Source organism: Poeciliopsis prolifica, unplaced genomic scaffold (genome assembly GCF_027474105.1).
Source record: "Poeciliopsis prolifica strain line A6 unplaced genomic scaffold, Auburn_PproV2 SCAFFOLD012, whole genome shotgun sequence".
In the NCBI taxonomy this organism is placed as follows: Eukaryota; Metazoa; Chordata; class Actinopteri; order Cyprinodontiformes; family Poeciliidae; genus Poeciliopsis; species Poeciliopsis prolifica.
Window position 1 is genome coordinate 9,468,967 of NW_026562387.1, and position 26,642 is coordinate 9,495,608.

General features: G+C 39.3%; 1 protein-coding gene across 1 annotated transcript in view; it reads right to left on the reverse strand.

Moving 5' to 3' along the window:
• Window positions 1-27: 27 nt before the first annotated feature.
• The window catches only part of LOC129364561 (potassium voltage-gated channel subfamily B member 2-like), an 89,978-nt gene continuing 63,363 nt past the window's right edge, over window positions 28-26,642 (reverse strand). Inside the window, exon 3 of the mRNA XM_055037257.1 lies at window positions 28-6,868. Within this exon, the coding sequence (XP_054893232.1) occupies window positions 4,937-6,868 (1,932 nt within the window). The 3' untranslated portion in view covers window positions 28-4,936. The remainder of the gene's footprint in view (window positions 6,869-26,642) is intronic.

Genomic DNA, 26,642 nt, shown 5'->3' on the forward strand with positions numbered 1-26,642 from the left:
GATACATAAAAGCAGACACAAAACACATAAGATATATACACATTTATTTGTTATTCTGCATAATGCTAGTAGATGTAATGGGGAACAATGCTCTACAGAAATGTTGACAAACATGTACCATAACAAACTGTTCTATGGTCACATAATTGCTTGGAGTACAACATGCATACAAAGATGTCACTTTGTACAGAAACAGTCTGTAGCTCAGAATATGTCTAATGATAATGTCTTCTCAAAGCTGAATGGAGAAAAAAATAAAAAATAATAATGTAAGAGGCATAATATTATACACATACATAAGAACAAAACAATGTTGCTTTATGCATTTTTGGGGAGAACGGCTTGGTAAGCACAAGTGATCGACACAGACAATAAACATTCTCTCAGAGAAAATAAAGATATCATTTCCACTCTGTACAGCATCACTACGCAATGTGCTGATATGAGACACTAAGACAGAGCATGGTCTTTTCGCTGTCAGCCTGCAGAATTCCTCTCCACAGAAATTTTATTCCACAAGGATATAATCGATCAATCTAACTCCCTTTGTTTCTCTACTCTGTTATAATGAAGGATTATTCAGGGCTAACACAGACACATGATTATCACAAAAGAGAGGAAGGGACGGGTAAGGAGGGGGGGCACATGTAGAGAATTAAGGAGCTTCAACATGAGGGTTATCATCAAACTTCATTCATTCACAACCAACACTGACCCTGGATTTGAGATCGGAGGGAACCAGAAACATCCAAGTCTCCAATGATGCATCATTCATTTCACAAAGATGACTCCATGAGGTCTTGCAAATCTCTGAATACTGAGTCAGATTATGCTACGTTGGGCATACAGGTAAAAAAAAATAGCATATGCAAAAAAGAAATCACCGATTGAAACGGTTTTCAAAAACATTTAACTGGACACTTTTGCTTCCTCTACACGGCTTTTCTTTAACCCGATGATTGCCTTTGGTCACCAGGTGGCCAAAGTCTGTAAAGCTGTAGACTGTAGAGAATGGAGCAGTAGACAATGTACAGTGCAATGCAAAAGTATTCGCACACCTTGAATCTTTTCACTGTTGAGCACATTACAACCACAAAGTGCAATATATTTTGGGTGAATTTATGTGGCAACACAAAGTGTTGCATGAAGGTAAAGGAGAAGGAAAGCATGGACTTACAGTTCACAAAAAATTATGAAGATGTGGATCTCTGCAGTTCCTCCAGAGTTACCATGGGAGCGTTGGATCCTTATCTTATTAAGGGTCTCTTTGCCTAACTGTGTCTTGCTCTTTCTGTTTTAAGATAATGGATTGAATAGTGCACCATGAAATTTTCAAAACTTGCAAACCTTTGGAATATTGTTTTTATGAAACCAACTTTACTCTAAGCTTCTCACCCTGACCTATATGCTTGATTAAGGCAGTTTTTTTGCTAGTATTATTTTCATAGTAGGCCTTCATAGAATTGTTGGACTTATACCAAGACTGAATTACACACAAATGGACAGCATTTAATTATTGGATATCATATTATAGATAAATATATTGAAGTTTGTGGCTGTAATCTTAATTTTTTTGTTGTTGAAAAAATTCAAAAGACATATCCATTTTTGCAAGACACTGCAATCTGATGGATGGCTATAGACACTCATAGCCACTCCTTTGCTCATCACTGAAGGCTGATGGAGATGATTGAATATTGATATTGAATGTGCTGCACAGAATTATAATTATCCATGACGAGGGATACATATTGTGTACATATAGCAGCCAGGACACTGACATTAATTTGACAACAGCTTTGAAAAAGTACAGAAATAGAGTGTTTGACACTAGTTGTTAAAAAGAAAAAGAAAACAACACAAACAACAAATCATTTATCCAATGAGAACATCAGAGATTTATAGAAAACCTGAGAACTCAATAACATTACTTGTATCTGTTACATAAAGACCTGATTTCTCCTATAAAATTAGAATTTTCTGTACAGTGCTATATGAACAAAGCAAATGACTTGCTGCCTTCTCATAAACAGAGGTCTTATGAAAAGGTGGGCATCATTTCAACCACCATATGGCAGGAAATTGTGGTCATGCTCTGTTTTTTTGGTTTAGAAAAAATAGAATCATTCTTAATTCACAAAAAACACAAAATACTGCTTGTGGCAACTAAAATTAGGTCAGGTTATTATTATTTTAAAGGCTATATAAAAGGCCCTGGTGGTCAATTTGGATCCATCTACCCACAAATATTCAAATTTGAGGTGTCTCGGTACCTGGCATTAAGGTGCTTGTGACAGCAATTTATATAAAATCAAAACTTTAATTCCCATTTGCATTGTTTTGATAGATTCTGGTACCTGCAGCAGCTTTTCACCACCATGTTTTAAAGATAAAACATTTGAAAAATACAGGTAATTTCTACCTGTACACTTACAAATTCCCATTGACAGAAAATAAAGTGCCACAATTCTTGGCCTGCATAGATTGCAGTATGCGGTATTGCACATTCCACAACTTTCTGTGAAAAAAAAATCAAAGACATGGTGATCATAAAAAGGAAAAAATAAAATAAAATAAATAACTCACCCATGTCCTTCCTCTCAATGCAATTCAGATTTGTGCGGCTCAGACTCACTCATACAGACACATTGAGACAATGTACACGTTTCTAGCAAAAAAAAAAATGCAATCAAAGGCAACATCAACAAATATTTTCAGTCAGTGTAAAACAATTGTAAGAAGACAAGAGACAAAAAAAGAGAAAGAAGCCATTGGGTTTAAGGTTGTCTGAAAAAGATGATAAATTACAGTCTAAAACACCACAAATAAATAATGAGGAAAAAAATGGCCTAAACCGATCAGCAAGATCGGCTAAAGTCGCAGGAGACATTAGGATGCAGGGGAGATAAGACAAAGTACTCAATGCAGATAAACAAACCATAAGCAACAAATACAACTCTAGTTATAAGGTGTTTTTAATAGATGATATGATGCAGCTGAGATAGATAAAAGCTTGTAAGTGTGCTTAATTTGGTCCATTGGTGTTAGGAAGAATACTGTTGCTTTATGTTATAGTCAATATTCTATAAATTGGCATAAATACTAATATTTAGTGATGCAATCCTCGGAAATATGTTGTCAACTTCCATACTCTGGTTTTTGACCTGCCCATACCAATTTTAGCTGATTTTGGCTTCTCTATAAGAATCAGATTATAAGATGAGATAAGAACAGCAGTCAAAATATACTTTTCTAGCTTTCCCACTGTTAGTCAGTAATTTTTTTATTTTATTTTTGAAGCATAGGCAACGGCACCCTGCTATGTGAGAGCAGGGTTTTACAATTATTTTTAAGCAAAGCCAAAAGGATTGTGGAAATGACATTTTAAGTTGTCTTTTGAATAGCCACTAGAGCAGTTAGCATTTATAAAACACCATATAATGTGTGTATTCCCTGGGTAATGAAAGTTTTTAGTGTTGAAAAACTGCCAACTTTTCTAAATTAAATGTTCCATGACAGACAGACTCAAAGTTCAAACAATAAAACAGAGCACCCGATGTGCTCTGTTCAATCTTTCTGTTATCTGTTTAACTCTCTCTCGCTCCCTTGCAGCAGCCTAAATGAATTGTCGCCATATCTGGACATATCACAGGGAGCACAGTTTTTCTTTTTAAAGAGCTTCCTTCATCAATTTGCTTTCTTTGACTTCACTCTCAAGTAACTGAGTATTTTCCAATTACAGCTTTAAAACCAAATAGTGATCTTTTTCTTGATCCCGGTAGCACGTGGTGTAAGGTATTCGCCACTCAAAAAATATTTAAAAGTTAAAAATAATGTGGTTTCAGTCAACAGCCGATTTTATAATGCATCTCTATTCATAATTAAGCATTTAACAGATAAATTAAGCATTTATCTGTATTCTGAAATATTTTGAAATATTCCTATATGAGCTTTTATTATTTTGTGATGTCTAATCCTACAAAATTTATATTATATTGATTCTTAAGTCTACTTAAAGATGTATATTATCTGTTGTCAGAGAGTGAATACAATTCTTAGAAGTGATTAGGACAGAATCTAAAACTGGTCCCCTACTGATGATCCTGCATTAAAAATATTTTCTGTGTTTCCAGTTCTACTGGTTATACACATATTTGGCATCTGCAGGTGTTATGTGGTTTAGGTGAATAGAGGTGTCTTGAACATAGAGACTGGATATCTGGATGATTACAAAACTAAAAGTTCAAAAGGTGCTATGAAACCCAAAGCAATAATGTCAGTATTACAAGTTGAAGCATCATTTGCACTAAGAAATAATAGTAATTAAAAAAAACCGTTACAGGGTTCATCATGGGAACACTTTGCATTTCCACATCAGGTAATGATATGTTTTTTTTTTTTTTTAAATATAGATCGCTACGATGTCAACACCCACTCTCATGGCTGTTGGTTCAATCCACCCCATCCTTTTTCACATAACAAATGTATGTACGTTCTGTCCGTTGCTGTCCTGTGCATTGTCATTGCCTTGCATGTTGTTATATTTACAGTGGAGTGCTTTCAGCAAACTAAGCACCATAAAATATCTGTCATTGTTTAAATGCATGCTTTGTACAGATAAGTCTGTCTGTGCATTTCCCTTGTAAAAAAGAGGACATTTTACGTTGGGAGAACTTGTGTCTGCATGAGAAAACAAATTCCCCATACCTCCGGAGCCTCTTTTTTGTCTCTTTGAGCTCACTGTTTACTCCAGCGTCACTCTCAAAACTGCACAAAGAACTGCAGTTTCCGATTCAGCAATACACAACAACACAAGTAAAAGAGAACTTGTCATGCCATGCAAAAGTATCTTTCTGTCAGACTGCACCAAGCCTTTTTCTACTGCTTCCCCACATGCCAGGGCTGAGGTTGTTTTAGGTCTAGCTTTCCCTGTTGCTCACATGCTTGTTTCACAGGTTGGAGAGAGGCTACCATCTCCAGGTATCAGGTGGATGTCAGTTGATGTAAATATGTGATTCTCTACTTTGTGTCCACCTGGGTTGTTGCCTTGGGAGCAATTTTGTGCTGCTGTTTTGGGTGACAAGGGTGCAACTGCGGCGCCAGCCTCCTCCATAAGTTGCTTCTCCTCGTGGTTGTCTGTGGACTGATCTTCATCACCAGGAGGGGTGTCTACCAATAGTTTCTTAGGGGAGAAGCTGCAGGAGCCCTCTAATGAGACTGGAATAAGCTCTTCTGAACTGGGAATAAGTGGTGAGGTCTCTCCCATTGGAGACTCATCTCCCAGGACACTTGAGCTAATATCCCCAGGAGAGGTGGTGCTAGGCGGAGTAATAGGACCTTCATTGGAGGATTTGCTGAAGTTAGTCTTCAATCCTTTTATTTTTGGAGGATTAATTTCAGATGGAGAGCTTTGGGTTATCTCCACAGCATTGTTAAAACGTTTTCCTTCCTCTGTATGTAAATCTGATCCATCACATGGGTTGTGAGATTCATGGAAGTCAATACTAGTACACCTCAACTGGCTAAAATTCAAAAGCGGTGGAATTGTGGGTTGTCTGATATCATATAACCCATCATCATCACCAGCCTGGTTGAAACCCTGGTTTATGCTCTCTGCTGAACAACTGGCTACATTGTCTTTCAAAGAATCCCCGACTTCCCTCATTTCAAGTAGCACCTCTTCCTTTAATGTAGAGTCAGGGCTGAGAGATTTCTTTGGCGAACCAGGGACAGTCATAGTTGTGCTCAGAGTGCTCATGGAACTTGTGGTGTTCAGATTTGTGAATGATTGAGACTTGGTCATCTGGTTGTACATTTCCTCCAGTTTCTGAACGCTAAGATGCTGTGGGGTCCTGCTTATCCGATGCTGACTTCCAGTGGTGGTGATGGTTATACCATGGGGAGAGCTTTGAGGTCCTAACTCTGGGTTTCGTTTATCTGGAGATCTCAGACTGCTCTCGGAAGTGGCATGCCTGGTGGAGCTACCCAAACGGCTTGGTGTAAGGTGATTGTCCAGGGAGGTTTTGTCCTCTCCTTTCTCTACCACCACATCCAATATTTCCATACTACGAGCAAAGGCATCTTTTAGATTCATTGATACGATGCTGCCGTTCCTCTTGGCTCTCTCCAATGCCTCTCTCCTCTTGATGGCTTTCTCTTGCCTCTTCTGCTCCTTATAAAATTCTGAGAAGTTGTTGACAATGATAGGGATCGGTAGGGCAATGACTAGTACCCCTGCAATACAGCAGAGTCCACCAACGATCTTTCCAAGTAAAGTTTGTGGGTAAATATCCCCGTAGCCCACGGTAGTCATTGTAATGGTGGCCCACCAGAATGAGGCAGGGATACTTGTGAATTTGGTGGCATCTTCATCTTTCTCAGCAAAGAACACCAAACTGGAAAATATCATGATGCCCATGGCAAGAAATAATATAAGCAAGCCCAGCTCATTATAGCTCCTTCTCAAAGTGAACCCTAGAGACTGGAGCCCTGTAGAGTGTCTGGCCAACTTCAAGATTCTCAATATTCTCATGATTCTGAAAATTTGTACTACACGGCGCACATTTTGGAACTGTAGCACACTCTTGTTGGATTCTGTTAGGAAGATGGTGACATAGTAGGGCAGGATGGCCAGCAGATCAATGACATTCAGTGGGCCTTTAAAGAACTTCCACTTATTCGGAGAGGACAGGAAGCGTAGGAGGTATTCCATGGTGAACCATGCGATGCAAACAGCCTCCACATGGGCCAGCTGAGGGTTATCATTGGCGTGACCAAACTCGTCCATGACCTGGAGCTCTGGTAAGGTGTTGAGAGACAAGGCGATGGTGGACAGAACAATAAAGAGGATTGATATTATGGCGAGAATCTGAAATGAGAGAGAAAAACACAATAAAATGTAAATACATCCAATCGCCAAAGTCTTAAAAAAGGAGGATACTTTAAAGAAGATTAAAGAAATAAACACATCAAACTCAGTTAATCTGTTAATCAGCCAAAATAGCTCTGCAGTCAACATTTTATGACTCAGTTGGCAGATCACAATAGCATTCATAATCAGAGGAATCTGCTTTGCATTAATGGACAGGGGAAAAAGAGCTGCATAAAGAAAGCTTAAATGTCTTAAGAGTGAATGATGTGAATGTAATGGAGCATGTCTTTGCTTGAAAGACACCTTGGAGGCGTTCCTGAATACAGATGAAAAATTCATTGTACATACAAATTTCTCACCCTATTGCCCTAAAAGTTTGAATTGTATCTGTTTTAAACTCCTGCCGGTCACAATAATGCTTCTTGTTCAGTTTTTAAAAAGAAACTGCACACTTCACATCTGAAATCATTTATCAGACAACCATTTTTATTGTGGGCTCAGTTGTAAAAGCTAAGAACAGCTGGCCTAGAGGTCGGCATAGGGTGAGATTAAGTGGCAGCACTTATCTATACTGGGATTTATTGACAGCGATTGTTCAAAGCAGGCCTCAGATGTCTTTTCTAGTGTTTAAGATATTTAAAATTAGCAATCACGTGACGGAGGAGGATTGCTTTTGGATGTCACATCATATGAGACAAGATAAATTTTTCATCCAGAGCTCTGCTTTGTACCCGACTACTTGCCAAGCCACAGGGATTAGTTGACGTCCGTTTTTCTCTTAACTCATCTCTGCCGGTCTCTCTGTCCCGACCCCCAAAGGTGAATAGTTTCTTCTGTAGTTCCTACAGTAAGGGAAGTTTAACTCCTACTAAAATCGACCACGTAGAAAAATTTGCATGCTTTCGTGCAAAGTCCTCTGTGACCTGTGCAATATAAAACCTATTAAAGTCTAATGGAGAGAGATTGAAGAGCCTCAGTCATGTCACCCTGAATACAAATCACAAACCACATTTAGCTGCAGAACACACAGATGATCCTACATAAATTTATGCTCAGAACTCTTGAGACAATTATATAATCTCCTTTGAGAATTCATTAAATTAGCTACTATTAAATTCTAATATAAGTGGAAGCGTAAGGATTTTAGGACATTTCAGAACCAGACATTTCTAAGATATTTCAGCTATCCAGTGAAATGAACCAAGAATGGTCAATGTCTTCTCTAAAATGAAGTATAGAATAAAAAAATCCAATGTCTTAAAAAAGTACTCATACACCTTAACCTTTTTAGCCATTTTACAGCTTTATTTCACTGGAGTATTTATGTGAAAGATCAAAACCAAAGGAGCCCTCAAAGTGTGAAAATAATAATAATAATAATAATAATAATAATAATAATAATAATAATAATAATAATAATAATAATAATAATAATAATAATAAAAGAAAATGGCACACAGATTTACGACATTTGAAAACCACAAATTAACTTGAATATGTATTCAACCACCTTGGTTTGGGTGCCACTAAATACCATTCAACAACAATACAAATATAAAAGCATTCCATGTACAAATAAATCTGCTTAAACATTATGGGCTTAACTCTATTATTTTGCATAGATAGTTACCAGGATTTTAAGAGAAATGTTCTGCCCCTTTACAGAGTCAGAAAACATCACAAGATTTCTGGCTGCATTAAGTTCAGGCATATGAACAGCTTCCGCAAGGCACAGTGTCGAAAAGCCAGCATGGTGGCTCAGCAGAGGAAGTGTTATCACTAAATGCTGGTCCTGATTAGGTTAAACCAATTAGCAGCTAAGAGAGGCAAACCAGGCAGTGCTGGCACAGAGCTGAAGAAAAAAACGTGGAGTCATGGTAAGGACACGGCACACGTCCTTAGCCCCCCTGAAACTTTTTGGCAAGCTTGTTAGAAGCTCATGTCTGGTTGCCAAGTTACTCAGATGGCCTTCACTGGTGTTTCTAAATACGGAGGAAAAAACTACAAGCAGGAAACATTCTGGGAAAAAATCACACATGCTCACAATGCAGATTTTTCACATAATGTACGACACACTTTGCAGTACATTAAAGCACTCATTTCCGAGAGACCAGCTTGTCTTTATGATCTCTACTAATAAAAGCTTCACAGGGGACACTTAAAAGCGCAGCATGACCAGGTGTGGGCTGCCTTGGGACTCATCTGTCACACATATGCACCCCTTTTCCTCACCGATATGCCAATTGCGGCTGCAGCGTGGGGATGAACAGTCCTGAGGTGACTTGCATTAACCTGTGGTGTAACTGAGTGGGAGCAGTTAAGAGGATCAATTACTCAGTCTCCTTCCCGCCCCCCACCCCTTGATTTGCATGTGCTGCAGTATTAGGAATAGCATCAAAAGGCGTGCGTGGTGGATTAAAAAGAAAGAAAAAAACGAGACCAGCAAAGTCATTCGGCCTGAGGGTGACCTGCAGGATGAGGGCTGAAAGAGAGAGTAGACGGAAGAAGATCTTAGATATTTGATTGAACTTCATAATCTGTGGGGTTATTTTCTTGACAGGAGTTGAAAGAGTAAAACAACTTTTTGATTTCTATGCATCTCAATTGTGTTTTCCACTAACTGCTTAATATAGAACCAAGGGATCACCCTTAATTAATTCATCATGCTTACTTTTCTCTAATAAAGACGTTAAAGTCTCTTTCCCACTCTGTCTCTGAAATGTTCCTCTCATGTTGAGAGGAAAAAGTCACAGTCAGGTCGGGAACAGGCTGGTCATGAGACCTGATTGGCTTAGACGGAGTGGAAATGTTCTCAGATGATTAAGTTGTGTGCACTGTGCCTTAATTGTCCATGACCACTTTAGCCGTTGCACTTCCTCTCCACCTACTGCACCACAGCAGTAGACTGCTTTGCACGGAGAGCTGGGTTACGTTGAGATTTAAAATATGAGGCAGAAGACAGATGGACACAGAGAGGGAGATTTTTTTTTTGTAAGTCATGTGGCTTAGTTTTACACAACAATCTGATGACTTCCCTTAATACTTTATTCTTTTACTCTTGAGCGTTTTGTAAAACACAGATATCTCAAACAGCAAAGATATCAACAAGTCTCTTGCAAAATTGCAAATTTTGTCATGTTGCAACAACAAATGTAATGTAATCAAATTAAGAGACAATTGTGAGATGGAAGAAAAAGAAGGTTTCCGAAATGATTTTTAAAGTAAAACCTGACAGATTGTATGCATCTTTACTGTGACAACACAATTCGACAGAATAAAAATCCTCTGATATAAGCTTGGTAGTTTAGATTAGAACAGCTAAAGAGAATGCCAGGACTGTCCTTGCAGAAGAAAAGCACAAAACTGTTTATTTATACAGAGATAAAATCGCCCTAAAATTCATTGTAATTTCATTTAGGAGTTTCAGAGCAAAGAACTGTAAAAACGTGAACGCAGACAAGCCTTTCCTGAGTCTTTTGTTTTGTAAAACATTCTGAAAATCCCTGTCAGATACGAGAATTAAACATTTACACATGCACTGGATAAGGAGTGGATCTGATTTATCCACCATCACCATAAGCTGTCTTCATGATGCTGTTAGTACTATCCCTCAGCTTTTTAAAAAGTGTTAAGAGGAAGTGTAGTGATCTGGAAGGGAAAACACGCAAGAGTCGCTGTGTTAAGAGCCCTCTCAAGTGTCTCTTGACAACCTTTTCAACCACCTGTCATCTCTAACCACAAATCTTCAAATGGCAAGTCTCATTCCTCTCCTTCCTCTTCAAAGACGAGGTCCATAGAAACACTAATTCCTCTATAAGTGTCCTGTCATTAGTGACAGTGGAGTGGTCGCCTTTACAATTCAATTCTTGCAGCATCTTCCCTGTTTCCTTCTCTGCCAGGATGAGGAAAAGTTGTGAGAAAGAAAATAAACTACATCACACCGATGACCCATCTGCCACCTCGATTACACCATCGATGCAATCGATGATGTACACATCAGATTCTGGAAGCTGAGCAAAGAGCCCCTATAGATACTGCAGCCGTTCTCATGCCTCTTAGTCCACACTCTCCCCTCTGGGCACTTGCATCTTCAGTTTGTGCTGGACAAATCGACTCATTCTTCAGGTATGATAATTGTTTTTGCTGGAGAATCAATCCGAGTGATTATGGCTATGCTAATGAAGATTGATCCCAGGACCTCTGTGGTATTTCATTATTTCTGAGACTATCTCTTCTTGTGTGATGACATTGTCAAACCATTCACAGCTGTGGGTCTAGGTTTACTTGACCCTCTTTACTGTGACTTCTTTTATTAACACTCTTAGTTTACACAAATATATGACATAATTTATGTTAGTTATTTGGCAGCATTGTATGCAATAACAGAATGAACTGATTTGAATTGCGGGAATAAATGTCTGTCACTTAAGCCAATCGTCATCAAAGTGGATAAGCAATCTTAGAAAACAGACCAAGCTATCAGAAAATGTTCAAAATGCTTGATATGTAATTTCTTATTACTTATTTGCTTTATTTAGTATTGTCTCAGGGCAGCTGTAGCTTCAATGTACAAGTACAGGCCATTTACAATAACATGTTCATTTATAGAGTTTGTGATGTTCCACCTATCTATTACAATCAGCAGGTCAGGCTTCAGAGAAAAACAAAAGATGTCATTGGCCTTAAAAAGTCTAAACAGTGCATCTTCATTGGCTCAACAGTGTGGAAAAAGTTTCAAAGTATCCAAAAATAGCAAAGTATGAATCCTATGTCTAATATAAGCCATTACTAACAATTACTGATAGCATTGAGCAAATAACTCATTTTTTCAGGAACCTGAGTCCTCCTTAAAAGAAGGCTTACAAAGCACAGATAGTTTGAGTATGACTTGCGTGTATCCCTTAAAGTGAGCCGATATTAATCAATGACAAAAAGGGAAAGAGCTTCTTGTCTTTCTGTCCCACCATGTCAAGATTCTCCTGGCCAAGGGTCTTTACTGTGGCTTCTTTCCAAATACTTTACACACATGGTAAGAAAAAGAGGGCAACAGAACTGGGTGGTTTAATCAAGTTACCGTCAACTTTTTTATTAGCAGATTCTCCGAGCTTCAGAGAAGTTTGGAAGGATGCCACAACCATTGCAATTTAGTTCTCAATTCTAAAGCTGATAGTCAGTGGATAAAATAATTGGTTTCATAAAGAGCTGGACAAAATTGGCTAAAAATCATCCACGTAAATTACGTAAAACTGGAACAATATTAACATTAGCTTGTCCCAGAGAGTTTGGAATGAAAAACTCAAATCAAACAAAGCCATTGCAGGATCCATCTGCTGTACTATCTTTGGAGACTCGAAGGGGAGTAAGGTGCAAGACAATTCATTCTTATTTCAAGTAAATTATTGAGCCAATTTTGTACCTTTAACAGCAGCGCAGTCAGTAATTGCTGAGGACGTAACCCATCTGTCGCAGCATAACACAGATTCACAATACTCTGTCACTTGCCATTTATTTTGCCATCCTTCAAATAGATTATATTATGCACTTGGGAACCATAGTTAGCAGCATTGCCATGATATGATTGCAGTTTGAGGATCTGCCTCCACGGGGTGTGTTTGGGGGTGTGGGCTCAAAACTGTGCAAAGCAACTGGTTTGGCATGGTTTGTTGATCAAAGTGCAAATCCTTCCTGGTGCTTCAATATTATCTTTGCTAAATGCCAACAGAAACCAGACGGATTTAACTAAAGTTTTAGAGCGAATGTGAGAATCATTCAGAAGCACAAATTAAAATGGTCGAGTGTGTCGACAGCAGATGAGGAGCCCTAATCAATAAGCACTTCTCATCTGCTTACAGGATACATGCGCCTTCAGTTACCAAAGAGCTAATGCAGTTTGTTTTAGCCACAACATGGCAGGTGTATAATAAAAAAGAGAATAATAAAAAGGAATATGCATTATGATGTTTACCTTTCATAAACATCATAATGCAATAAAAAACAAAATCTTATTTGATAACTCCAATAAACATCCAATACAACATTCAAAATACACATTGTTTGCATGCTTTCTAAAATCCTCTTAAAAATCCTTCCACGTCTCTTGAGAAAACTTTTTATATAATAAAAAGAAATGTTTGTTTGTTGCTTACACGTATGATACCAGAGAAAAGTGGAGAAATTAGAGACATTTGTGGTTTGGGACCATTAGTTTTAAGACAGATCAATACTGACAGGTGACCAGCTGGTGAGAAAATCAAAACGTTAATCTTTTTCCGATCAGTGAATGTACCATATTACACGGGACGACGGTCTAAATTCTTTGGAATAGATTGTTGTTTTCACACAGTCTTAGCTATCTTTAGCATCAGGGAGGCAGAATAGAGATGTAAAATTATTTTTTTAAAGAAAGCTGCACTTTCTATATATTGAGACATGTCTTGTATTCATTTAGAGTCGATAACAGGACAGAAAGGTGTTTTGTTCTTTTGAGCTTTCCACTTATCTTATGCATATGATGGATCCAGAAATGTCAGCAGTCTTTGGGTTTTAAAATTATAAACATGGCGACTGCTCTTTTTGTAATGGTGCAATAAATAGAAATATAATTTCCATACCATACTTTTAAATATAAATATTTCTTTTATCTTACCCCAAAATTTTAAATGACTAAAATAGTTCAAAATCTTACAAATAGTGGATATCTGAAATCAGCTTCAAATCTCTGATCTGTATATTCTCTACCTATTACAAATATCTTTTGGTTAGAGGCATGAACGGAAATGGGCTGTATGCAATATTTTTAGATTCTGCATCCATTAATCTGTCGGCGTTCACACAAACAAGTCTCCACACAATTACGGACAGTTAGGTTGTGTTAACGCAGGGTGCTCCATTACAATCTAGAGTGGCTTTTGTCCGAGATGACAGGTCTGTGATTAGCAGGTAGAAACATCACATGCAGAAAATTCCATCTTAGTTGACAAGATGTACTGAAAATACGTGCTATAAATTAATAAATCTTTCTAATGTCAGCTCCATTTAGATCTAATGGTAACACTGAAAAAAAATCAGAATTATTTTTTTAAGTGTTGGAAGGAGCAGACAGAGAAAAATTAATCCTCTAAGCTGCTGGCGTCATTGCCTTCTAATCATAAATGCAACTTTGACTGTAAGATCTTTTTGTGGAAAATCTGCACAGGACTAAAGGATGAAGATAATTTCAGTCCTTTTTGTTTGGTAAAGTTGAATGCAGTTGGCAGCTGTGTTAACATCAATAAAACCAAACAGAGAGATGTTTTTTTTCAGGACATTGATTTTGTCTGTGCCAAATTTATTATGCGTAATTATTATGAGAAATAAGTTATGGGTGCTTAAAATTCATCTCAAGCAGCATCAGTCTCAGTTAGACTTAATTCTTTTTTATTACTAAGTTGTGATCCAGATCCCCAGTGATGCAGAAACTCAGAACTCACACATTTGAGCTGCAGAGCACTCCATCAAGACAATTTCAGGGAGACGCTGTGACCGTTGTTGCCAAGTCGGAGAAGGTAGTGAATATAACCCCGAGGCAAACATTTTCTTGGCTGCAGCGAAAGTAGATTACAGAAAGCATTTCTCTGCTGAAACCAAAGCTAGAGATGGATCGTGGTTATGTCCTTAATTCTTACACCAAGCATGCGGGTGTAAGGTGTAAGGACCTCCCTCCTAGCATGTACGGCACTCTCTACATTGAAAATGTGAAGAGAGGTTTATTAAGTTCATCGCATATAAAATATTCAAATTAGGAAAAACGAGAACATTGTGTTCATCTGGAAGTGTAATTTCTGAAATCTCTGAATCCAGATTTGCTGTAGAGTCAAATTATTTTTTCTGCACTTACTAAATGTGTAAATATTGTATCTTAACAAGTACTGTTAGGTTTTCATGAAAAGTTGAGAAAAAAAAACATCACCACCCAAAGAATAACATGAAAATATAGTTAGATACTGCTGGACTCTACTCTAAATCCAGAATTTCCTAAATAATCATGCCTATAATAACTTTATTTGAAGATGAAATAAACATCTTAAGCATGCACCATCCATTAGAATATCCAGTTATCGGATTTTCTCAGTCAATAAAGCTATATGAACAGATTTATGCATACTGTTAATAGTATGCATAAAATAATGTGCTGGTTCTATTTCTTTCTCATTCTCAGCAAATTTGCTAATTAATTATAGAACGTCTTCCTATTCAAATTGGAGCAGAATGTTCCCACGCAAAATATGCAACTAACTTCATGTTAAAGAATAAATATAATTTAAAGTTAACATTGTGATTAGTCCTTGTAAGATTGACTTTCTTAGCTACACTTCTGGCAAAAGGTTAAATAGTAACTTGATTGTGGTACAAAGTAGCACTATGTGCCTAAAAAATATATAATACTCTCCCTGTAATACTTTCAAACATGCAAAATCTAAGTACAGTGTTCTTTATTTTCCATTATTGTGCACAATACATATATGTATAATAAAATAAAACAGAATAGAAGAAAATAATTTAATACAATTGAAAAGAAGAGAATAGGGAAGAAATATCCTTTATTGTCTCACTGTGGGAAAATTCAGGTGTCACATCAGCAAGTTAAGGTAAGTTGGAACATTCATATTCGCACAAAGTTGACAAATATAACAAATAAGCGCAAGATACTGTAAAGTTTATTGTGACTCAGTGAATAAATTCAAGGTTTCTTTCTGTTCTCTTGCTACCATCTGCAGTGGAACTGCGTTGCCAATAACTGAGCTTTGCAGTAAATCTTTTTCATGATACAGTAGTCAGACTTCATCTATAAATATTCCCAGTTGACATCAAATTAAACTATGTCCTTTCACTGCTGGGTGTTTCAGCAAAAAATCCAGTGATTGTGTATATGGGTGCATTTCTAGGGAGAAAAAGCCTTTAGCACTCATGCAGTGAAGCTTTATTAACCTATTTGAGCCTCAGAAATGCTTCTGAGTAGAGAGAACTGAAAGTACACAATAGCTACAACTTTCCTTGCAATACAGATAACCATTTGTACATGCACATACACATGTAACTATATGGCCACAACAAGAACGCTGACAGTTGACGCAATTGGCAATAGTCATGTGGTTTCAAAGCTGTGTTCTTCTTCGAAACCTTGTGTGGTGCCCTTCATGTGGAGCTTACTTTGACACATGCCACCTACCGCAGCAAGAAGGCCCAACAATAAGTATATTTATAGATGAATACTCAACATCTATATGCAAGCCTCTTTCAGTGATTCGGAATCCATGAAAGATCATTAAACCAATAGTTGGAGGCAATAACACCAGAAGAAAACAGCTTAATTACAATGATAATTTTCTCAAGTTTTGAGTAATTTTCATCCGCTTTCCTGCAGAGAAGTGTGGGTGTTCCTATGTGTGAGAGAGGGGGGGAAAAATGAGAGCAGTCAGCAGGGTTATGTATAATTACATCTTAGCGTGCTCCCTCCTGCGCCGGAGATGCCATAACCGACACTTTCTCAGTCCCAAGGAAGGACGAACTGACCCACATCACATACGTCTCAATATTTATGATGCTCTGAGTGCTGCAAATGTCTTACGGGGGAGTTCCAGAGCGTTCCTGTATGTATGCAGATAACGACACGAGCAAGATTTCTTACGAGCTCTTCGTGGTCTTACCCCTGAGTCTACAGATAACATCATCCATCTAAGCTGGGAGGCTGTGGGAGGATGGGAAGGTGGGGTAGTCATGGTAAATACTCATAAGTACCTCTTTTTTTTTCCTTGTGAGGGGTGCTTTCCAGAAATTAATTCAAATAAGAGTCACATCTCTGGGGTGCTTTTCCTTCGCAGATAAAAACTGGGAAAACCTCAGAGGAGAAGCTTGCTCTTCCCTGCACCTCCCACACACATATGCACAGAGAAGAGCGCACACATGCACACAAAACACAGTGAGACATACTTTACAGATTCTCTTGCAATGTCTTTAATAGCTTGTACACTTTCTATGTTTTCTCTCTAAACTGCACACCATCCGATTCAACAGATGAGAAAAGAAGAAGAGTGTCCCTTCTTCTAATTCCTCTGTTATCTTCAATAGCTATGTGTCACCTTACTGTCTGATTCAAGCTGCGTAACCATGGAGATGTTTCCCAGCCCTGCTAATACAAGTCCAGTGAAAAGAAGCTCTGAGATTTAAATGTTGGTTTTCCTGGTTTGCTAAGAGTTTTACTGACTTGTGCAGGAACCCACTGAGGAGCAGGATGATGGCACAACGTGTAAGCAGAAATATCATCCTCTAACGCCTTATTATACATGCAAAATCTATAATTGCTTTTAAGAGTGTTTGGAAATGAACCAGTCACTCCTCAAATGTCCCATGAGTCGAGCTTCTGTCCACTAGAGGGAGCTGTTCCTTCCTCTCCCTATGTGTCTAAAAGAAGGTTGGTTGAAGGTGGGGTGTGAGGGGGTGGAGAGTTTCCTGCTGGGTTTTTGACACTAAAGGAGTGATAATCCCTTGGTTACACCCTCTATCCTTCTCACAGAAAATGAAATATACACTTCTCTCTATCTCTCCCTCTCGCCCTTCCCCGAGCCCTTTGTTTCGAGACTGCTGGGAAATAGCGGTCACCGAGGACTCAGCTAATCCAAATCAAGAATAAACAAGAAAGATGAAAGAAAGAATGCACAAACTCTGAACTCTTTCAGTGGCGGCATCCCTTGCATTCCTCACAGCATCCATCTCAAATCTATCTTTGTTGGTATTTCGTCACAATAAAATCCTTCACGGGATAGTTTTCACTTTTTGACAAGAGCTTTAATGAACATATTAGCAGTCAGGTAATCACTTGGAGTGGACAGCATTCAGAGGACAAATGGGCAGCAGTACAAAATGCAACTTTCTCCTGGTCTCTAATGCCTAATTCATACCTCAAATGCCATATGGTACACATTTAGTCACCTGCGTCTTGTTGCATGTGGATATCAATAACACAATATTTAAGCAGGTCCAATAAAATATTGAGGTTAAACATTTTTTACGTTAGCCAGATATCTACTGCAAGAAAGATGCTAATATTCATAACTTATTAAAAGTGAAGCAATAACTCTCTCAGGAGATTTACTGTCATAATTAAATTTTCAGTGCTTTTTCTCAACACAAATATGCTCCAGCAATCCAACATCATAAACAAAAGCAGAGTCCGGAGTATGCATCCAGGCAAAATAAAAAAAAAAAATAATTAAAAAATCGGGCAACTGTAACTCTCATTTCAAGAGGATCTGACACATTTATTACGACACAAGAAAATGACAGATAACACAATATAAAGCATTCCGCCCCAAAGAAGTGCAAGGGTGTCTGGTAAACGCAAGGCATCCAACCACATACAACGTAAGAGATGAGCATTTTTAATGGTCTATTTTCACATCAGGAGTAGTTGGAGATTTCTGTGTAGCCTTTCATTTCAATGTGGTTGAATTAAACTTCATTGCTTATTTTTATATTGAGCTATTTTCATGAACATATAAGATACCATTTGGACAGTAACACTTAAGGGGAACTTAATGAGACAGGAAGCTAACAAAAATGTGTGGACTGTGGGAGGAAGTACCTGGTGAGACCTACTTCTGACAACATTCTTATAACCTGTGCAACAAGATGTAGTTACTCTTTTTGTTGCTGTACTAAAAACCGTAATAAAACATGATCCCAAAGCAAAGGATTTATGTGGACCACATGCACTAATGACACAATTTCCTTTCTAATGATATTCACTCACACAATGTTTTCATGAATATATTCATGAGTGAGGCTGATGCGGGAGGGAAGTCGAGACAAGCACCCGAGCCGCCTGGTGATTAAACAACTAAATAAACCCTCAAAGAACAGACAGCTACAACAACAAACACTCAGGCAATGAAAAAAAAAACAACAACAACAAACAAATGAGGAAAATACAAAGAAGAGCCACTGTTTATGAGATCACTCAGTCTTGTTGTTACTTATTAATTCCCAAGTGCTTTGTGCTCTTCTCCAGCTTATATCTTACTTAAGTTATGTTTTATCACTTATACATAACTTTCTCCACGGAAGGTGAAAGAAGGTTGCTTAGCAAACATGGTATCAGTGACATATTGACGCTTGTTGCAATAACCATAGAAACTTGTGAATGAAATCCCTGGTTCTCATGTCTGGGAGGCAGCTGTCACCACATGGAGAATTTATTTCTCTTGCCAGTGAGAGCTGACATCGCCTCTGAAAATAAGTTTTGCACGTACGCATGCAAAATTATACACCTTTAAGAAATTTCAGCAATCATCTCAGCTGGGCAACCCCTTCTGGCTCAGAGCAACGCATGTAGTTCTCTCCTTCACAATGTGCGCTGATGTTTACTTTTGTAATGACTCATGCTGGATCATACTCTGTGGTTGTCAGTAACAAAAGAACAGCCAGCACACAATAGAAATGTGACAATGAAAAAAAAAAAGGTGGTATAAACGGCTGAGCAATTGAGCTCAATGCTGTTTCGTGGTCAAGGCAAGCAGGGGGAGCTGATAAGAAAACTGTAATAATGGAGAGTTTCACTGCTTTTGTTCCACAGCAGAGCACAGCAATCATCAGTGGGCTGGGGTGACTGTTTCCAAGACATTAGATTGAGACATGTCTATGTGTGTGAGAGCTGTATTTATACATGTGTGTGTATACGTCTGAGTGGGAGGTGTTGTGGTGGAGTCTGGGGGATATTGATAGCCTGTTTGTCCTTGGAAGAAGCGCGATAGTTACGCCTCCAAACTCTTCACGGGAGATTTGGTTTAATTAATCCAAATGAGGACGCTTTTGTATTCACACACCCAAAATCACGGACGGATGACTGTGAGCTGTGACACTGCAGCAGTGAAGAGGGCAATGTTACAGTCTCAAAATGGGGGGTATTTTTCTAAGTTTGGTGTCCTTAGAAAAAGCATCCTTTCATCAAAAACATAGCGTCTCCACTTACATAATGCTCAGTTGTTCAGATCCGGTAGGAGGCAGAAAGCACCGCCACACCAACTGAAGGGGGCTTGTCTAGGGGCATGTTGAGCTACATCCAGCAAAGTCTTTTGCTAGCAAGTAGAGAACAGTAACTGTGCATAGTGACAGCACAGTAATGAGGTCTGACATCATAAATATAAATCAGTAAAAGACGGACCATTTGTCGGGTGGCAAAAGTCAATAAAAATGCAAAATAAAGACTGTTGGAGTTTTCTTGAAAGTAATTTTAAAATCATGTCCTGTCTCGTTCTCAGGAATTCAACTCTGCGTTTTACTTTGTCTCGTTCACAGCAGACAAGACGCCTCATCTGTCGTCACTACATTCCTAATATTTATTGATATAGCTACAAGTGGTTTTAGAAAAAAATACTGCAACTTTATTTATTTCCAGTTAACAGAAAAAGCCTTAAATTCTTAAATTATGTATATAAAATTCCACAATGAATAATGTGAGGAAAGGCATTAGTAGTAGTGAGCCAAGCTATATAAAGGACAGATGGTTGATCCTATAAATGACAGAAAGGCTTCTTCATGCTGATAAAACCAAAGTATGATTTAAGACTTTTTATTCACTCTGAACAAAAGATCTTTTTTAATATCCTCCTTTCACTTTCGCCAATAAAATCACAAACATCGCTATAAATGTATGAGCTTGAGACTTAAAGACAATCATGATCAATGAGGGAGTGTCAACAGCTGCATGACGTTTTACTACAAAGTCCTTGTAGTAAAAGTTCAATTTCCCACTAGCAGTTTTAACAGCCAGCCAGCGCTCATCTGTCTCCTGATACTAAATATAAACATACCAGCATGTTCTGGATGCTTCAGGACAACAGGCGTCCAGGCTTTACCGTCATTAATAAAACTCAGTTCCTCGACAGGAGCAACACTGTCTGATTTGAAACTCTTCTCTTGTAATGGCTCGTGCTATGTGTGTGTGTCCCCATCTTGCAAACGCATTAGTACATTGTGAGTCATTGTGACCATGTGGCTTATTGTCAAGTGAAATCAGGTAATCAGCACGGCAGCATTTGAGCGGGTAGAGGATTATTGAATCTCTCCGTGTGCAAGACGATAAGCCCCAGGTAACATTTCCGCAAACACAGAGAGTGTTTCCACACAGGTGGAAGGGAAGGCTAAAATAAGTCAGATGCGTATCAGATTATTTATTAACTCTAATGGGAGGGAAAAAGTGACGGACTGCTAAACATAGACTTCAAATCCTATTATAGTTATCCACATTCATCCTCACAATGAATGGTATGAATACTCATGAATATGCAATGTCCAAAACGGCAGCGACGCGCAAGCAGAGGAGGAGCTGCCTTCTCAGCAATTCAGCAATTTGCCTTTGCAATGCACGAGTTTAGCGCACTGCTCCACACTTAATACACCCCAGTGTGTGGGATGATGGTGGGAGATGAGAGAATTAGAGGGTTGGAAACACATGAGCACTCCCAGCAAGAGACCAAATTACACAGTCAAACATTTCATGATGATAATGTTGTTTACAGCCGCCGGGGCTGATTTGCTTGCAGATGCAGATATCTGAATACACATGAAATATCCTCAAGAGGCGACACAAAGTAAAGTCAGGGGAGAGCCATCTTTCAAAGAGGGAGGCAGATTTTTAAGCCATCGTATGTGTGAAAGTTTATAATTTTATTTTTATAGTGAGGCAAACAATAAATAGGACAAAATAGGATAAAACTTCAGCAATTATAGCGCCAGGTCACTTTGGATAAGTTTCTATGAGTTTGCCATATCTTGACACTATATATATATATATATATATATATATATATATAGATATATATATATATATATATATACTGGATAGCTCAATACATAAGGCATCAGTATATCACCCGAGAGGGCAGGGTTCGAATCCAGTCTGGGTCCTTAGGCAAGACCCTTCAAGCTACTGCCTACCTCATACCATGAGAGATACTAAGTTGCATAACATGCCGGCTCAGACGTCGCCCGGCCAAACAAGGTCTGCGTCAGGTGTTGGGGAACCAGAGCACCTTGATGACAAATGGGCTACTGGAACAAGACGGAAATGGGCGAGAGATGAAAATGTGGATCTGTTGGAATGCTACTACTCAAGTAACCCTAGTGAGAGAGGTTACATGCAAAGACTGGGGAAGGAATGGTTACTTCGACATCCCCAGTCAACACTAAGCGCTAAACAACTAGTAGCTCAGTGTTCCAACATCCGCAAACGGCAACTGCTATCACAACTTGAGATTGACGAGATACAACACAAATGCTACGGCAAAAGGGAGGAACCCGGATGTCAGGACTGTGGGGACTTAACTACAAGTCCCCACCCAGTGAGGGGATACACGGCCCCAATGAGCGAAACAGAGCTGAACGAGACAGCTGCTGACCTGAGAGAGAGAATCATGACCCGAATGACAACCAGGCCTCCTCGGCGCCAATTACAACGGCTGAGTGAAGTACCATCTGAAAGTCTCATTGAGAATGTGAATGCAGCATTGAGAACGATCCCTACCAACACCATAACAGAAACCAATGAGCTGATCTACAACTCAGCATCAGTGATCCTTGAGATACTTGGCTATAAGAGCAACCATGAGACCCAATACCCACCATGGAAAAGACGGTTAGAGGCTAAAATCAAGGTAACAAGGAGGGAAGTGAGCCAACTGTCAGAGCTCCACAAGGGTACAATGAAAAGACCAGTACCCAGAAAGTACAGCCAGATGCCCATACCTGAAGCACTCGAGACTGCCAAACAGAGGCTCCAAGCCTTGGCCAGCCGCCTAAAGAGATACACAAGGGAGAATGAATCCAGAAGGATTAACCGGCTCTTCTCCACTCAACCAGCTAAGGTGTACTCTCAATGGCAGGGTAATAACAACAGAGCAGACCCACCAAGGCTGGAGACTGAACAATACTGGAAAGGCATATGGGAAAGGGAGGCGTCCCACAACAGCAATGCACAGTGGCTGATCTCTCTACGAGAGGACCACAGCAACCTCCCTGAGCAAGCCCCGGTAACCATCACTGTGACAGATGTTCAAGAAAGAGTCTCAGGTATGAAAAACTGGACAGCACCAGGGCCTGACATGATCCATGCCTACTGGCTAAAGAAACTCACTGCTCTCCATGAGCGACTGGCAGCCCAAATGAACCAGCTGCTACAAAGTGGGACTCACCCTGAATGGTTAACTGAAGGGCGGACAATCCTAATCCAGAAGGATCCATCAAAGGGTCCAGTCCCACCCAACTACCGACCAATAACCTGCCTCTCCACAACCTGGAAGCTCATGTCAGGCATCATAGCGGCCAAGATAAGCAAACACATGGATAAACACATGAGCACGGCACAGAAGGGTATCGGTGTAAATACCAGAGGAGCCAAACACCAACTCCTCGTAGACCGCACAGTTGCCCGAGACTGCAAAACCCGACACACCAACCTGTGCATGGCTTGGATCGATTACAAGAAAGCCTATGACTCAATGCCGCATACTTGGATCATTGAATGCCTAGAGATGTATAACATCAACAGGATTCTGAGAGCCTTCATTGCAAACTCGATGAGGCTGTGGAAAACCACCCTTGAAGCCAACTGCAAACCACTTGCACAAGTGTCCATCAAATGTGGCATATACCAAGGAGATGCCCTGTCCCCGCTACTGTTCTGCATAGGCCTGAACCCCCTCAGCCAAATTATCAACAAGACTGGCTATGGATACCGACTCAAAAATGGGGCCAACATCAGTCACCTCCTCTACATGGATGACATCAAGCTGTATGCCAAGAGTGAGCGAGACATCGACTCACTGATCCACACCACCAGGATCTACAGCACTGACATTGGAATGTCATTCGGACTAGAGAAATGTGGTCGGCTGATCACAAAGAGGGGGAAGGTGATCCACACAGAAGGAGTCTCACTCCCACAAGGAACAATAGCAGACATAGAGGACAGTTACAAGTACCTAGGTATACCACAAGCAAATGGCAACCTCGATGAGGCCACAAGGAAAGGAGCCACAGCTAAATACCTCCAACGAATAAGGCAAGTCCTGAGAAGCCAGCTCAATGGCAAGAACAAAATCCGTGCGATAAACAGCTATGCCCTGCCAGTAATCAGATACCCTGCTGGAATAATCAGCTGGCCAAAGGAGGAGATGAAAGCCACAGATATTAAGACTAGAAAGCTACTAACCATGCATGGAGGGTTCCATCCCAAATCCAGCACCCTGAGACTGTACACGAGCCGCAAGGACGGAGGCAGAGGACTAGTGAGTGTGAGAACCACTGTCCAGGACGAAACAACTAAGATCCATAAATACATCAGGGACAAAGCCTCAACAGACAATGTGCTCAGTGAATGTCTCAGACAACAGGGAACGGAGGTTGAGGTGCCAGAGATACCATCATGGGAGGACAAGCCCCTACATGGGATGTACCACCAGCAAATAACCCAAGTGGCTGATATCAGTAAATCCTACCAATGGCTGGAAAAAGCTGGACTCAAGGACAGCACAGAGGCCCTCATCCTGGCCGCCCAGGAACAGGCCCTAAACACCAGAGCAATAGAGGCCCAGATCTACCACACCAGACAAGACCCAAGGTGTAGGTTGTGCAAGGAGGCCCCTGAGACAGTCCAGCACATCACAGCAGGGTGCAAGATACTGGCAGGGAAAGCGTACATGGAGCGACATAACCAAGTGGCAGGCATAGTGTACAGAAACATCTGTGCAGAATATGGACTGGAAACCCCGAGATCAAAGTGGGAAACACCCCCAAAGGTGGTGGAGAACGCCAGAGCTAAGATCCTGTGGGACTTCCAGATCCAGACAGACAAAATGGTAATGGCGAACCAACCAGACATTGTCGTAGTGGATAAACATCAGAGGAAAGCCGTTGTGGTAGATGTAGCAATACCAAGTGATTGCAACATCAGGAAAAAGGAGCACGAGAAACTGGAGAAATACCAGGGCCTCAGGGAAGAACTGGAGAGGGCCTGGAAGGTGAAGACCACAGTGGTGCCTGTGGTCATCGGGGCCCTCGGGGCAGTAACCCCCAAACTGGAGCAGTGGCTACAACAGATCCCAGGAACAACATCAGACATCTCAGTCCAGAAATGTGCAGTCCTTGGCACAGCCAAGATACTGCGCAGAACCCTCAAGCTCCCAGGCCTCTGGTAGAGGACCCGAGCTCAGAGGATAAGAACCACCCGTGGTGGGTGAGAAGGGAATATTATATATATATATCTATATATATATCTATATATATATCTATAGATATATATATATATATATATATATATATATATCTATAGATATATATATAGATATATATATAGATATATATATCTATAGATATATATAGATATATAGATATATATATATCTATAGATATATATATATATATCTATATATCTATATATATATATATCTATAGATATATATATATATATATATATATATATATATATATATATATATATATATATAGATAGATATATATATATATATATATATATATATATATATATGATTTTTTAAAAAATCCTTTACCCATGTAGATGACAGAATGTGCCACATTTACAAAGCAATAAATTCGGAGAAGAATAACAAAAAAATGTAACTGAATAATAATAAAAGTGGTTAATAGGTCCTTCATGTTTTTTTAAGCTAAATACACTTTCTATCACTTTTTTGCCTCATTATTACATTACCAAATTGCTCTAACTTGACATCAGCATTCAGAACAGGCCTGGTGTATCCCTACTTTGTGATGATTATACCCAAGTTCCCTGTGTGAAGAGACTTGTTGGTGTCTTTTATGGTCAGAGGTGTGTGATATCATTAATCTGAAATGTATCAATGCTCTAAGTGCCAATTAACCAGGGTAATTAAAACTGTAAAGTAATGAAAAATCAAACAGGGTCACCTTGACGGGACCCTTTAAATTTTTAAAAGCCTAATAATCGTTTTGTGCCACAAGCAGAAAGCACAGTAAAACTGACTAATGTGGGACTCAGGCTAAATTATAGCCTGATAAAGAAGAAACTGGGGTCACCGTCTTTTGTTGTATGAAACTGGTTTCCAGTCAGTGAGAATATGTTAACACAGTCCATCTCTAACACCCAAATTCAGTTGTTCCATAATGTAAAATCCTGAAGTTAATATGCAAATCTAAGTGCAGAAATGTGTTGATTTTCATCCAAGAACATTTATTCTGTTATAATTTACACAAAAACTTTCTTGTACCATAAACTTAGCTCATTATTTTTTAATGAGAAAAACCAGAGCACTCTGAGACCAGTGGTAGTCATTGTTTTAAAGACAGCAATCTTAAAAAAAAAAATGGCTGAATGTATAATTTATAACCATGGCTTTAGTTTCTGCCAAGCATGTGAAAAAGTTTTCAAGCTTGCTGTAATTGGCCTGCTTTCTGAGCTTCTACTTCCCACTTATTGACCTCGGCTGAAAGGGAAAACAGTTCTACAACACAACATCATAACTGTGAAACTGCTCCAGCCACTTTAGCTGCAGAAATAGTCAAGGTCAAAATAATTGGCTGTTTCGCTTAAGGTGTCGCTGTGTTTTTTTGCACTACGTTGCCTTGGATGTGTCACAGCAGGTCAACAATTTATTACAGTTATACCCTGAACAGCAGGGGAGCCCCTTGCTCTTCATAACTCAAACCAGGATGGAGCAACATAAGTCTTCTCCGTCACACC